Raw genomic sequence first — 16,383 nt, 5'->3', positions numbered from 1 at the left:
TATATATGGGTAGTTCCTTTTACAATTCAGAAGTGACTGCTCTTGCCTTTTTGAGGAATAGTTCTGTTTTGGCAGTTTCCCACTTTAATTTTCAGCTGTTCTGTTTTCCTTTGAGGGTCCCAACCAAACCTTGAGGGTTGGTAATGGGTGGCTCTTCTATAACATGGCTGGCTCAGGAATTCTGGGAGTTGAAGTCCACAAGTTATAAAAGGGCCATGGTTCTCCACCTGTGTCACAGAAGATCTATTGAAACCAGAAGCTTATATCAAATAAAACTTTTAAACATTTGCTAGTACAATAAGACTACAAGTAGTCCCAGTGAAAGGCTACCAAAATGTTTACTACCACACTGTGGGCATGGCTTATTTTGTGGGTGTGGCTTATTTTGTGCCATGTGACCAGGCGGGAGTAGCTTGACGATCATGTGACTTGACCAAGGATTTTCCAAGAACCTCAAAACAATACCCATATCAATGGACTCAAAACAAGCAGGTCAACGAATTTACCCACATCCTAGAAGTGAGGAGCTATAGGACAGTGAAATTACAGAAACATCTCACTTAGAATTTTGAAAGTACATTTTGAGCATTGTCATAAAGGTGCCTTCATGATTAAAATTGCCGGCTTTGGGGTTTTTAAACGCTTTCGGGAAGAACGCAGAGGCTGCCCAAAGAGGACGCCCTGCATTTTCTTTCAACATCTGTCAGTGCAAATTGGATGCTCTGGGATGGAGCTCCATTTTCACTATCCCACTGTGTTCCACACCTGAATAGTCCTCAACATACTACAATTTATTTAATGACCATTCAAAGTTACAACAGCAGCGATTTACAACCCATACCCCACTTGCAATTATTGCATGGTCTTGTAATCAAATTCAGCCCCTTGGCAATTGGTGTGTCTTTACAAGGGTTGCAATGTCCCGGGATCATGTGATCACCATTTATTATTATTATTATTATTATTATTATTATTATTATTATTATTATTATTATTTATTAGATTTGTATGTTGCCCCTCTCTGAAGACTCGGGGCGGCTAACAACAATAAAGAAAACAATGTACAAATCCAATATTAAAAAGCAATCTTAAAAACCCCAATTTAAGAGACCAATCATACAAACAAGCATACCATGTATAAATTCTATAAGCCTGGGGGAAGGGAAAAAATTTCAATTCCCCCATGCCTGACGACAGAGGTGGGTTTTAAGGAGCTTGCGAAAGGCAAGGAGGGTGGGGGCAACTCTGATATCTGGGGGGAGCTGGTTCCAGAGGGTCGGGGCCGCCACAGAGAAGGCTCTTCTCCTGGTCCCGCCAAATGACATTGTTTAGTCGATGGGACCCGGAGAAGGCCAACTCTGTGGGACCTAACCGGCTGCTGGGATTCGTGCGGCAGAAGGCGGTTCCGGAGATACTCTGTTTTGCAACCTTCTGAGCAAAGACAATGGGGGAAAGCTGGATTTACTTAATGTCTGTGTGCTTCATTTAACAGCTGCAATTATTCATTTAACTATGACAAAAAAGATTATTTACTTAACATCCATCTTACTTAGCAATGGAAATTCTGGTTCAAGTTGTGGTCACTCCTCCACTCGAAACAGAATACCCTATGAAAATAGACTAACAATCCTGGGCCTTGAAAGCATGGAACTACGACGCCTAAAACACGATCTAAGTATTGCCCACAAAATCATATGCTGCAACGTCCTACCGGTCAATGACTACTTCAGCTTCAACCACAACAACACAAGAGCACGCAACAGATTCAAACTTAATATTAACCGCTCCAAACTTGACTGTAAAAAATATGACTTTAATAATCGAGTTGTCGAAGCGTGGAACTCATTACCGGACTCAATAATGTCAACCCCTAACCCCCAACATTTCTCTCTTAGACTATCCACGATTCACCTCTTCAGGTTCCTTCTCTGTTATACAGTACTGGTACTCTAGAGTCTAGACCACTAATTGCATTAAATAATTAGGATAATTATTTGTCCCTACTGGAAATCAATTTACTCAGTTTTATTCGAGCAACATTTTGAAGCTTTCTCATGGCATTTACATATTACTTGCAAAGAGGTAGTTTATCCAAATATATACAGTAGCAATTTCTAATATTTTTAAGGGAGAGGACCTATGATCTGTAAAATACAGTAAATTCTTCTCCTTGTAAGAAAGTGGGAGAAAAGAGGTACTGTGCTGAGTCATGCTTACCATAATAAGCAAAAGAAAAACTCATCTTAATTACTAAAATGATATATGACTTTGTACTCATGAAAACTCACCATGCAAATTTTAAGATATTTGAAAGGAACACCCCCCCAAAAATGCAGGCAAGCTATGACTGCAGTTCTATCATATAATATTTCTATTTATTGATAAAATTGCAATCAGAATAGCTCAACTGCAGCTGCTTTTGGAGAGGAAGGGTATTTACACAATAATTACAAAGTTTGCTCAGAGAAGGTGGAGCTTAAAGATAGGAACCTGGAAGAATGTAAACAAGAAATTTACATAAGAACTAGTTGACAAACTAGCTGAATTCTAGCTTCCTGTTTCCTGTAAAGACAGCACGAAACTTGCCTCCGCTGAGCCAGCCAGCAAGGTACAAATGGAACAGTAAGCTATTTGGTTAACTACTTCTAATCAGAGTTCCATTAAACTGTCATGTTTTTCTTGCAAAAAAAAAAAAAAAAGATTTATGGCTTGAAAGCTGCTTAAAACCCACCTCGGCCGCCAGGCATGGGGGAACTGAGATACACTTCCCCCTAGGCCTTTACAATCTTATGCATGGTATGTCTGTATGTATGATTGGTTTTTATATAATGGGTTTTTAACTGTTTTTAGTATTGGATTTTGTTATATACAGTGTTCCCTCGATTTTCGTGGATTCGATCTTTGCGAAAAGCCTATATCACGGTTTTTCAAAAATATTAATTAAAAAATACTTTGCAGCTTTCCCCCCCCTATACCACAGTTTTTCCTGCCTGATGACATCATATGTCATCGCCAAACTTTCATCCACCTTTAATAAAAAAAAAATTAAATAAACTTTAATAAATAAACATGGTGAGTAATAATCTAAATGGTTGCTAAGGGAATGGGAAATTGTAATTTAGGGGTTTAAAGTGTTAAGGGAAGGCTTGTGACACTGTTCATAGCCAAAAATAGTATATTTACTTCTGCATCGCTACTTCGCGGAAATTCGACTTTCGCGGGCGGTCTCGGAACGTATCCCCCGTGAAAATCGAGGGAACACTGTACTTTTTTATTGTTGTTGTTAGCTGCCCCGAGTCTGCGGAGAGGGGTGGCATACAAATCCAATAAATAAATAAAGATAAACTTTAGGATTTAGAAAGGGCGTTGACTTACCTGAACGCCCCTTCTCGTAAGTTGGAGTCAGCCTTCAGATAGGGTTTTCCTCATCCAACCACATTGAGAACTGAGCCTGTCAATCAAAATTTGTGATATATATACTTCTGGCCATCATGTAATATCTCCAGTTTGAGACTCAGTCCTCCATGAGGTAGGACGTGGAATTTCTATCTGACTGCTGATAATAAGTGGAAATAAGAAAACTGAATTTAATGCTATAATACTACTTATTATACTATAAGTATATATATATATATATATATACAGTATATACTTATAATAGTGTAAGTATTATATATAGCTGCCGATGTAGAAGTGCTACGGGTGGAATGAGCCGTGCGGTTGAGAGGGAGAATTTGCTTCCAAGGCTGTACACATGGTTGATGGTAGCTCCGATGCATTTGCTAATATTAGAGGCCGAAGCCTTTGGCCCTCTAGAGTGTTGGCCATAATTCACAAATAAGGACTCTGTCTTACGTAAAGGAGCTGTCCTGTCAAAGTACACTTTAAGGGCCCTTCGGACATCCAAAGAATGCCAATTCTTCTCTAACTGGTTTGTGGGATTAGCACAAAAGGAAGGCAACACCAGCTTCTGAGAGCGGTGAAATATTGATTTAACCTTGGGAGTAAATGAAGGGTCCACTACTTTATCTGAGTGGAAAACACATAACCCTTGTCTGACAGAGAGGGAGGCTAACTCAGATACACACCTAGCAGAAGTAATAGCCACCAAAAATATCACCTTATGGGTCAAGAATTGGAAGGTCATTTCACGTAAGGGCTCAAAGGGCAGTCCTGGAGAGAATCCAACACAAAAGTTAAATCCCACTTGGGAAAATGGTGGACAATGGGGTTTGATATTAGAAGCCCCCTTAAGGAATTGGGAACCATGGGGTAACGTGCTAAAGATATGAAGTGTTCGCATGACAACACTGAGGATAATGCCGCTACTTGTCGCTGAAGGGTCTGTGGCGATAATCCCTTGTCTAACCCCAGCTTAAGAAAACGGAGTAGTTTTGGCATTGGTATGCGAAAAGGCAAGAGACCCTCATGCAGACACCAATTTGAAAAGCCTTCCATGTGGTCTGGTATATCCTGATAGTGGAAGGACGTCTGGACTCTTGGATAATGTTCACTATGTCTGTGTCACACTGTGTCAAAGTGTTGGTAATGACCTTTAAAGCCCTTCATGGCATTGGACCAGAATACCTACGGAACCGCCTTCTACCGCACGAATCCCAGCGGCCGATAAGGTCCCACAGAGTTGGCCTTCTCCGGGTCCCGTCGACCAAACAATATCGTTTGGCGGGCCCCAGGGGAAGAGCCTTCTCTGTGGCGTCCCCGGCCCTCTGGAATCAACTCCCCCCAGAGATTAGAACGGCCCCCACCCTCCTTGTCTTTCGTAAGTTACTGAAGACCCACCTATATCATCAGACATGGGGGAATTAAGACATCGCCCCCAGGCTTTCTTATATTTTATGTTTGGTATGTATGTGTTGTATGGTTTTTAAATTGTTGGGGTTTTTAAATATAATTTTATTATTAGATTTGTTCCATTGTTATACTGTTTTTATTATTGTTGTGAGCTGCCCCGAGTCTTTGGAGTGGGGCGGCATACAAATCTAATACATTGAATTGAATTGTTGGTATAGGAGGACCTCCCGCTCAACCGCCAAGCGGCTAGCTGCAACCAGTGAACCTCCAGATAAAGGATTTCCCCGTCTGAGGAGATCTGGCTGGGTTGGTAGTCTGAGTGGCAGCGTTTGTGACAGAGACATTAGGTCCGTGAACCAAGCTCTGCGCGGCCAATGCGGAGCGGTCAAAATCAGTTCGGAGGCACGCAGAATCACCTTGCCAACTACCTTGGACAACAAGGGGAAAGGAGGGAAGGTGTAAAATAGAACTGGCGACCATGATGTTCAAAGGGCGTTGGTGGCTTCCGCTCCCCTTGAAGGGAAGCGAGAGTAGAAACGTGGCAACTGAGCGTTCTGAGGAGTAGCAAATAAGTAGATTAGTGGTTGACCCAATTTACGTGTTACCCACCTGAAGACTTCTGGATGCAAAAGCCACTCTGTTTGATCTAGATCCTGGTGGCTCAGCCAGTCTGCCTTTAAGAAAAAAAAAATTATTGGTTTTGCACATAAAGTTACATAAAACAAACGTAAAACGGTGCACAGTACATGTGCCCATCACCCGACTGACAATCCCACCACCACCACCAATTGCGGGGGGTTCAAATATTTACTAATTTATATATATTTTTTTATTTCCTTAGCTCTACTTTGCATTTGTTATTATTAAAAGAGTGATTGGAGTTTATTTTTTACATTTTCGTCACAGATTCTACTCAGCATATAACCTTTCACCTTATTCCATCGTGCCATCAGCTTCTCCAATTTATTTTCATCAAAGTTGTTTAATCTTATTTCCATGATTTCAAAATGAATGTGATCCACCATGTACCAGTACCAGTTCTGTACTGTCCATTTTATAGACTCTTTCCAACCCAATACCACTACCGCTTGAGCGCTTTCCAGTGCTGCAGTTGTTATTTCTTTAAAACCTCTTAGTTCTCTTTGTTTAATTAACATCGCTATTTCTTTTGTAATTATCCAGTTAATATTTAGCATTTTATTTATTTCGTTCTGCACTTCCTTCCAAAATTTCTGAACTTCAACACACTCCCATAACATATGCATAAAAATTCCTTTCTTTTGGCAACCATGCCAACAGTTACCTTTCCCTTTCCCCTGGAAGTGTGCAAGTTGTGCTGGTGTATAATATCATTTATGTAAAATTTTTCTTCTCATCTCTTTAACTCTCGTATTCTTAATCTTATATATATTTTCTACTATTTCATTTCACTTTCGTCTATTTGTAAATAATTTTGCCAGCTCAGTCTGCCTGAGTGTTATCTTCCCCTGAAATGTGGTCAGCTATGATAGATAGAAGATGTTTTTCTGCCCAAAAACCAAGCCGAAGCGCTTCACGCCTCAAGCCTTTTGATCGAGTTCCCCCCTGCTTGTTAACGTGTGCCTTACCTATGACATTATCAGTGAGAACCAGAACACGATGACCCCTAATCTTTTTATTTTTTATTTATTTTTTGTCCCATACACAATGAGGGTTTTAGTGGGTATATATCTATATACACATAGTAAAATACATGATGGAGGTTATAGAGGAGATACTCATAGTAAAATATATCTGAGAAATAATAGAAAAGAAGTTATAGTAATAGAACATATCAATGAAAGAATAGAAGAAGAGATATAGGAATAGAAGAAAGGTATAGGAGATATAGGAAAGCAATAGGACAGGGGACGGAAGGCACTCTAGTGGACTTGTACTCGCCCCTTACTGACCTCTTAGGAATCTGGATAGGTTAACCATAGATAATCTAAGGGTAAAGTGTTGGGGGTTTGGGAATGATACTATGGAGTCTGGTAATGAGTTCCATGCTTCGACAACTCGGTTACTGAAGTCATATTTTTTACAGTCAAGTTTGGGGCGGTTAATATTAAGTTTAAATCTGTTGTGTGCTTTTGTGTTGTTGTGGTTGAAGCTGAAGTAGTCACCAACAGGCAGGACGTTGCAGCATATGATCTTGTGGGCAATACTTAGATCTTGTTTAAGGCGTCTTAGTTGTAAACTTTCTAGGCCCAGGATTGAAAGTCTAGTCTCATAGGGTATTCTATTTCGAGTGGAGGAGTGAAGGGCTCTTCTGGTGAAGTATCTTTGGACATTTTCAAGGGTGTTAATATCGGAGATGCGATATGGGTTCTGTCTGGCGAAACGTTTAAGAGCCAGAAATATAGCTCTTAGTTCCAAGAGGTTGATGGGACAGCGATCAACTTCGGGAGCCCAGCAACCTTGGGCAATATTCCCATCCATGTGAGCACCCCATCCAGACAGACTGGTGTCTGTAGTGACTGTGACTCTATCTGGAGGTAGGAAAATGGAACCTACCGAGATGGCTGGAGAAGCCCACCAATGTAATGAACGCTTGACGTTTGATGGAAGTGTTACCTTTAGCTTGGAAGATCCCCGCCCAGCCTTTTGATGTGGGAGCAAGAACCATTGTAGTTGTCTGGAGTGTAACCGTGCCCATGGAACAATATCTAGGCAAGATATCATTTTACCTAAGAGAGATGAAAGAATGTCCAGGGAAACTGAAGGATTATGGAGAATCCATGACACTCGTTCTCTAATGCTGGACTATCTCTCCTGGGAAAGGGACATGATACACTCCAGAGAATCAATGACTGTAGCTAAGTGGTGAATGGATTGAGATGGAAGCAAACAACTCTTTTCCATATTAATAGAAAAGCAATGCTCCTGGAAGATAGCTGCCATAAGCTGTAGATGACGACGTGTTGATGGATAAGAAGAACCTTGAACTAAAATGTCATCAGCACTGGAGATGTATAGCCCTAGACCTAAGATGCACCTCCAGTGCAGCTAGAACCTTGGTAAAAGTGCTAGGCGCTGATGACAACCCAAATGGCAGTGCCTTATACTGGAAGTGGTGGCCTGCAAAACAAAACCAAAGATATTGGCGATGTGGAGGAAACACCAAAATATGAAGATATGCTTCTGACAGGTCTATGTGGTTTCCTTACTTTGGGGGAATTCGCACAACGTGCTGGCCAAAAACGTGGTCGGCGCTGCAAAGCTGAGGATCAATTCAGTGCCGTCCATCCTGCCAGCGGTTGTTTGCGCAGGAGGGCTGCAGCAGGATTGCAGTCTAGGGAAAGCCCAGGCTAGACTACCCTACTATGTCGCACAAAACAGAAAATCAATTGCAAACGGCAGTTTCCCCACCCCATTCCGTTCCACTAATCTTTTCAGATATGTCCAGATTAAAACCCAGGGTTCGTTTCCCCCCCTCCCTCGTAGGTTTGAACTATTTTCTTTTTTCCCACGTTCATTTTTCCCCCTTTTGCAGCAATTATGCCTGCAGCTCACGCTCCCCCCTTTTTTTGCGGCCGGGAGGAGTCGGAGAATCTGGGCCGGAAGCCGAAGAGGGAGGGGGAAATCCGTGGGCATTTTCTCAGTCCCGCCTGCGCGGTCACCTCCGCCTGCTCCTCCGCCGCCGCGAGCTTTGGCTTGTGTCACGGGCGCTGACGACAGCAGCCTCCTCCGCATCCCGTCGCCATGGCAACCTTTTGTTGCCTCCAACGCTCGAGTGGTCCAGCCGAGGAGAGGGGCAGCCGGGGCGGTATATAGGCAAGGCTTGGGTGGGTGGGGGAACCAGGGAAGGAAACTCCAGTTCCCCACCCAGGAAAGAGGAAGGAAGACTGGAGAAATCCTGCGGGAAGGAGACGAGCCCGACCGGCAGGACAGAAGGAAAGAGGTTTATTATATTGATTGGTGTGAATTGTGCAGACGCTGCTTCTATAGAGTGGGCTATTTGGAAGAAGGGCGAGGAGGAAGGAAAGGCAGACCCATCTGGAAACCCTCAGCCTTCTTCCCCAAGGAAGAAAGCTGATTTCTTGGCCCAGAAGAGTTGTTGTGGGAACTGTCCCGAAAGTCTCCAGTGGAAAAACAGCGCTGACTGGTAATGTTTTTTTCATTTTTCTCCTGCAAAACTGGGCATTGAGGATTCACTGGAGCTGCTGTTTTTTGTAAATCCAGAAATAATTATTTCTAAAGTGGAGCCTTGGGGAGGAGAAGGGGATGTGAGGAGGGATAAGGAATTGGATATTTGGGAGTGGGGTGGACTTTGATATCCAGTGAAGGGATTAGGGGGTGTGCGAGAGTGAGGTGCCCCCTCCAATGACGAGGGGCTGAAAGTAATGCATGCCAATCATATATATATGTTTTCGTAGATTTTCACGGGTACAGGTATGATGGTCTTGGTATATTCGGGTTTCTTCCCGTATAGGATTTGGAAATTTCTGGCCAGAAATCCTACACGGGAAGAAACCCGAATATACAAAGACCGTCATATATATATAATTTTTATATTTAATATATATATTAATATATATATATTATATATAATCCCTTAATTTTCAAATTCAGCAAAAAACAAACAAACCATGTGACACACACACACACACACACATATATACTGTATATATATATACATATATGTATAATGTACATTTAAATATACATATACAACTAAATATATTTAATAAATATGTTGTGATTAGCTGAAGTGGGGAGTCTATCAACTTGCTTTAAAACTGTGACCCAACTATAGTAGCTGCCACGCCTTTAGAAGACTTGTGTTCAATATGAGTAGACTCAGTTGCTGTTAGAGACCATGACAGCAGCACAATTCAGCTAAATCTTGAGTAGACGAGTGCTGAAGGAAGGAGAATTAGAGATGAGGCATTATTTAAGGGCTATTAAAGACCTGAAACCAGATACAAAGATTGGTGCCCTTTGAGAGGAATGGAAGGGAACATGTGACCAGGCAAAAGTCAAAATGGAGTTGCAATGACTGCTGAAAAAGTTGTGGTAAACAAAGAAGATGGATTTTGGCAACCCTCCGTTGAGGTAAGGTGGGTGTTCTCAAATTGGCATCAAGGGCACAATGCTGAATGAGATGGGCGGTTCTCACTTGGCAAGCTTACATTTATTTTGTTTTATTTCTTATAATATTTATTGTTTGCACAACCTTGCTGGGATGGCTTGTATGTGGGGGAAATCATGTATTAATTCAGGGGCTAAAATAAAGTACATATACATAAATAAGTACGGTCTGCATCTTTTAAAGTTTGAAAACTAGATGATTCAGCATCGTAGGTGTATCTGTGGGGAAGAAAGTTTGGAACCAGGAGGTTTTCAGAGAAATGGAAGGTGAAAGAATAAAGTAACTGGCAGCTGAATTCCCAAAGACTCTGCAGATATAACTAGGAGGCAAAACTAGACAGGAAAAACAATGTACGTAAAATTGGAAGTGAACATTTTAGAAGAGCATGTTTATTATTAGATATGCAAGCATATCTGAATTGAAACGGGGAGACTATCCTCCCCCCCCCCCCCCGAATTTAGGCTGTGGGGTTATGGTACAAGATACAAGTTTCAATATAAATGGGAGCACAAATTGGCTGGTTGCACTATATCCTGTTCTTATGTAAAGAACTCTAAATAGCATCGTATTTTTAGACCTACAATCTTATCCTGAAAGACCTTGGCACATTCAGAAACATCATCTGTACCCTGTTTCTCCCAAAATAAGACACCCCCTGATAATAAGCCCAGGCAGGCTTTTGAGTGCATGGGCAATAAGGACAAGCACTTATTTCAGGGTTCAGAAAAATCTAAGACAGGGTTTTATTTTCAGGGAAACACAGTATATTCCACCAGGGCACAAGATAGCAGTAGGAATCCCGATCTTCTTTATGGAAAAGGGATTTAAAAAAAAAAAAAAAATTTAGATCCTTGGTCAGCAACTGGGGCAGGGAAGCAAAACCAAAGGGGAACAGTGAATGCAAACTGGACTTTTCGTCTCCTGGTAAAAACGAGGAGAACCGCTGGTGCCAAAGCTGCCTTTCTCCCTTTGCACTAATCTTGGGGGACTATGAGTCACAATTTAGCATGAGAATTTCCCCCACCTGAGTTTTTGAGCCCATAGCTAAGGTGACAGAGGGAGGGGTGAGAGAGGCGACGGAGAAATGCGCATTAACAGTCCAGGCTGGGGCGAATCCTAGGGATAGTAGAGGCTCTACTGCCCCTTTAAGAGGCTGTCTGCTCCCTCCCCCATTCCTCCATTTTCCCATCATCTCCATTATCCCCCCCCCTCCTGCGCATTATTCCTGCAGCATCATAGTTTCTAGTTCCTTCCTCCCCCTCCCTTACCGTCCCTGTCTAGCCTAAGAAGCAGGGGTCCCCTCTGGATGCCGGCAGCTTCTGGAGAGCTCCAGAGAAATGACATAGGGTACGGGGGATTATTTAGCTTTGCAGAAAAGTAGAACGTGCTGATGTTTGGGTTGACCACCCTTATTTCAGGCCTTTGTGTACTTATTCCTGCTTGTTCCCCCTTCTCCCTTCTCTTCCACCACCAGTTTTGTCCTGCTTCAACGTATTATTTGCTGACTGCAGCTGATTCAACCTTTGCTTTTGTTGGCTCCAAAATCTGCTCCTAACTCTTGCCCTTACCTCGTCCCCTGTTGCCGCTGGTCCCATGCTCCTCTCTTATGAAAAGTAACGGCCAAACAATTTGTTAGAATAAAAAAAGAGAGTTAAAGCTTTGTATTTGTGGGGCAGGTCAAATTTAAGACACGAGAAATCATTAACCTTTGGATTGTTAAAGTGTACCAACTCTTAAGACTTTGCTTCTTTTCTCTCTCTCTCTCCCCCTCTCCCCTTAGCTGTTATGTATGCTGAACCATCCACCATGAATTTCCGGAACCATGGGTTCTTTCGCCGTTCTCCACCCACTTCGGTGGCGAAGCCATCTCCTGCAGCCGGAAACACATTGTCGGTCTTAGGAGGCATTGCTCAAATCTCTCCTTGTCTCTATCTCTGCTCTGGCAATGCTGCGTCGAATAGACACATGGTGTACTCCCGGGCAGTGACCTGTGTAGTCAACGCTACCATGGAAATCCCCAACGCCAACTGGCCAGACATTGACTATGTGAAGGTGCCTGTTCCAGACCTCCCCCATGCTCCCCTGTCTTTGTACTTTGACTCCGTGGCCGATAGGATACACCTGACAGGGAAGAAGAACGGAAGAACTCTAGTCCACTGCGTGGCAGGGGTCAGTCGGTCTGCCTCCCTCTGTATTGCTTACCTAATGAAATACCATCGGTTGAGCCTCTTGGATGCTCACGAGTGGGTGAAGAGCAGGCGGCCGGTGGTAAGGCCCAACGTAGGTTTCTGGAGGCAGCTCATTGAATACGAACGCAAGCTGTTTGGCAAGAACACCGTCAAGATGGTGCCTTCACCCATTGGGTTGGTCCCAGATGTCTATGAAAAGGAGACCCGTGGGCTGGTCCCCTTGTGGAATTTGAGATAAAGATTATCATTGATATGGGCTGTGGGCCACCTTGACTTAGAATGAAAAAGTTCCACCCTGTTAGGATGTTTTAACAGGATTGTTCAGTGTGGTGGATCTTAGTAAGAAATTCTGTTAATGGTAGTCTTTCTCTAAGACCTTGCAATATGAGTACAGTAGATCATGGAAAAGACACGAGTTGCTCGAACTTTTCAGTGTGATAAGACAATGCTGTTCGTTATCATCCTGTCCAACATTGCTAAGAACCTGTATCTTTCTTACAGTCTGAGATGAGAAATGGTTAAAGGCAAACGTTACAGGCAGTAAAGATTACTATCTAATGCAGAGACTCCAAGGTCTTTATAAATTAATCTTTGCATAGTAAGGAGAAATATCTTTCCCTTTCTTTCCCCTCCCTGCTTCAAGAGTTTCAGAAATCCTCCCTTGAATTTGCTTTACTTTGAATAAGCACAGTACCTTTTCTGAAGAGTTAAGCCCTAAAAGGGGATGTGAATTAAAACACAATGATCCACCCAGAGTCAGGATTTTGAGGAATGCACATAAACTCTAAGCAGCAGCAACCAAGAAGCTGAGGATGGCACAACCATCAACAATAGGTCCAAGAGGCCAACTCGACAAAGGAATGTTGTTTCATACCGACATTCATTAAGCAGGTAGCAACTTGGCCACAGTATTCCACTCTTGTGGGGAAGATAAGGATTTTTGAATATTGGCTCAGGTTACACTCAAGCAGGGTAGAGATTAGAAAAGGGGTTAAAGAAAAAAATACGTCAATCAAGCCTTCATACCCCTTATAAAGATTCAACAGTATGTGTACCAGGGAAGCACCTTAAAAAAGGAAAAAGAACATCTTGAAAGTTAACACTTTCACAGTCAAGTGAGAAGTGCGACTTCAAAAATGTTTTAAACTTGCACAGCGAACAAGCAGCGGAGTCACAATTTGGTGCGAGCAAGCAGTCCTGTAGTTCTGATTATGTGATTGTAGTATTTTATAACCAGGATTGCTAAGCAAAGCCTTTCTAATACAAAGGTATAAAATTGGAATGGTATATCCAGAGCTGAGCGATTATCAAGTGAGATCAGCCTGGGCCAGAGGTAGGCAAAGTTGGCTCTTCTATGACATGTGGACCTCAACTCCCAGAATTTCTAAGCTAGCATAATTGGCTCCCAGGAATACTGGAAGTTGAAGTCCACAAGTCACAGAAGAGCCAACTTTGCCTACCCCTGGCCTGGACAGCCTTAAGATATGTTGACTTCAATTTCCCAGAATTCTGGGAGTTGTAGTGTACACACCTTAAGCCTGCCAGTTGAGAAACACTAGTGTAGTAGAAGATACCAAATAGGAGGAGGGGTGACCAAACCGGTCAGCATAGTGAAATGGTTTAAATCAATTATTAAAGCATGTGTTTGGACAATACATCCATAATAATTATAGGAAGATGTGATAAAAATGGAGAATGAATCGGATTCCCTTTAGATATGTTGAAATGGTAACTCCCATCTTTTATAGTCAGTATGGCCTTGATCAGTTGTCATTCCAGCATACCGAGAGGGAGAACCATTTTTGAAGAAAGCTGTCTTAAAAGAACTTTATTAGGGGCAAATTCTGGAGTAAAATGTCAGCCTAAATGGAAGAGGCCCAGATGTGTTTTTGCATAAATGTCACATACAAATCCAATAAATAAATAAATAAATAAATAAGCATAGTCAAATCTATAACCAACAAGTGGATCTATTCCTATGAAAAGGAATGGCTTAGCAAAGTTTCATAACTATTTCTCTGTCCAAAAGAAAAAAATGTATTTCATTTCCATCCTAATTGCATTGACTTTTCAATACAATCACTAACTTGTGGGCTTTTCAAAAAACAGTATCTTAAGTTTCATATGGGAATGGAAGACCACATTTTCACTGAGATTGAGAAATCTTGGTATAGGCTTGTGATGGTGAATTTATGGCATGTGTGCCGGAAGTGGCACACAGAGCCAGCTCTCCAGGCGTATGAGCCATCACCTGTGGCTCCTCTAGGCTCTGGTGCACGGCCTAGCTGGTTCTCACGCACGCAGGACCATTGGAAACCAAAAGAGCAGCCACTCACTGTGCATGCACACGTTGGTAAGATGATCAGGTCTTCACATGTGCATATGTGCCAGAAACCGGAAGACTAGGTGACCACTATGCATGTGTGTGCCAGAAACCGGAAGATCATCTTTCCAATGCATATGCACCGGGTGGCTGATCATCTGGTTTTCAATGCGCGCATGCACACCGGAAACCGGAAGACCAGACACCCGGTGTACATGCACCCCTGGCCCCTGATCTGGTTTCCGGCGCGTGGGCGCACACACTCCCATTTTAGCACTTGGTGCTGAAAAGGTTCGCCAACACTGGTGGAGGCAGTCTAAGCAAGCAATTTCATTTATGCAGCTACAAAACAGTCCCTTCTCACATTTACGCTAAAGAAACTGAAAGAATAGTCATCTTTTTTGGAAGCAGAGTTGTATGTTTTAATAGATCTTACTTTTTTAATGGATATGATAATACAGGGGTGACTTTTTTGTGAGGAAGAAAACTCAGGTGGGTTATTTAAAATTCTCAATCTCCCTCCCTCTCCCTCATAGTATTTGCTTCATTTTATCAGAGTTCAGAGACTAAATAGGAGCAGATCTTTGCAATATTTGGATAGAAACCATTAGCGGTGTCTTAAAACATGCCCAGGAAGTCACTGGAAGACCAAACTCAACTAGAAGGAGAGGTTACCTTTATACCTCCCAAAATGCTCATATATGAATGGGTGATTAATTATAAAACTATTTTAAGGCTGAATGTGTCATTAGCAAATCTAAGAATGGTACAGGTGTTCAGAGTAACTTTTAGGTTGGATCCGCAGGTAGAACTTCCAAGAGACTCCAAGGAAAAATTTACTCCAGGGTTTTCCACACAAGCTGGTCTTCCTTTAAAATGGTAAAATGTGTGTATATAATAAGTTATCTAAGGCTCTGCTCCCTAGCTTTGGTCATCTGGATTTCAATTACTGTACTTGAATTTTGGGATTTGAAGTCCATGCACCTTTAAAGTCACCATGGCTGGGAAACGTTTATCTAAGGTCTCTGTATACATTGTACATAGAAAAGAGCTATTGATATAGAGGTTCTGATGTCTTTTGACGTCAGTGACAAAAAGGTCTATATATAAATAAATAAAAAGTGAACCAGTAGCTTCTTGGATCATTATTGCCAGTTCTATGGTTGGTGTATCTATATATATATATAGATATTTGATTTAAAACATTTGTATAGACAAGATTATTTTTATTATTATTTATTACATTTGTATGCTGCCCCTCTCCGCAGATGTGGGGCAGCTCACAACAGTGATAAAACAATATACAATCACAAATTTAATATAAAAAGTCTAAAAACCCTATTATTTAAAAATCATGCACACAAACATACCATACATAAAACTACATAGGCAAGGGGAGATACCTCAGTTCCCCCATGCCTGATGGCAGAGGTGGGTTTTAAGGAGTTTACGAAAGACAAGGAGGGTGGGGGCAATCCTAATCTCTGGGAGGAGCTAGTTCCAGAGGGTTGGGGCCACCACAGAGAAGACTCTTCCCCTGGGGCCCGCTGGCCGACATTGTTTAGTTGAAGGGACCCGGAGAAGGCCAAATCTGTGGGACCTAACCGGCCGCTGGGATTCGTACGGCAGAAGGCGATCTCGCAGATATTCTGGTCTGGTGCCATGAAGGGCTTTATAGGTCATAACCAACACTTTGAATTGTGACCGGAAACTGATCGGCATCCAATGCAGACTGCTGAGTGTTGGTGTAACATGGGCATACCTAGGGAAGCCCATGATTGTTCTCGCAGCTGCATTCTGCACGATCTGGAGTTTCCGAACACTCTTCAAAGGTAGCCCCATGTAGAGAGCATTACAGTAGTCGAACCTCGAGGGGATGAGGGCATGAGTGACTGTGAGCAGTGACTCCCGGTCCAAGTAGGGCCGCAACTGGTGCACCAGGCGAA

The 16,383-nt window shown here is 42.4% G+C and overlaps 1 protein-coding gene across 4 annotated transcripts; it reads left to right on the top strand.

The window, feature by feature from the left end:
- The first annotated feature begins 2,533 nt into the window (after positions 1-2,533).
- On the top strand, positions 2,534-15,569 carry LOC139155826 (dual specificity protein phosphatase 14-like). Of its 4 annotated transcripts, none has more exons than XM_070731136.1 (2): positions 2,534-2,608; positions 11,706-15,569. In XM_070731136.1, the coding sequence occupies exon 2, from the start codon at positions 11,711-11,713 to the stop codon at positions 12,350-12,352; it is 642 nt and encodes a 213-aa protein (XP_070587237.1). In that variant the 5' UTR covers positions 2,534-2,608; positions 11,706-11,710; the 3' UTR covers positions 12,353-15,569. The 4 variants fall into 4 exon arrangements, with proteins under 4 accessions (XP_070587237.1, XP_070587238.1, XP_070587236.1 ...); XM_070731137.1 differs by having other exon boundaries at positions 2,566-2,622; XM_070731135.1 differs by lacking the exon at positions 2,534-2,608 and adding an exon at positions 8,446-8,938.
- The last annotated feature ends 814 nt before the right edge of the window (positions 15,570-16,383 follow it).

Source organism: Erythrolamprus reginae, unplaced genomic scaffold, assembly GCF_031021105.1.
Source record: "Erythrolamprus reginae isolate rEryReg1 unplaced genomic scaffold, rEryReg1.hap1 H_7, whole genome shotgun sequence".
NCBI classification, from domain to species: domain Eukaryota; kingdom Metazoa; phylum Chordata; class Lepidosauria; order Squamata; family Dipsadidae; genus Erythrolamprus; species Erythrolamprus reginae.
Note: the sequence above shows the minus strand (reverse complement) of the source record. Positions and strands in the feature narration are given on the sequence as shown.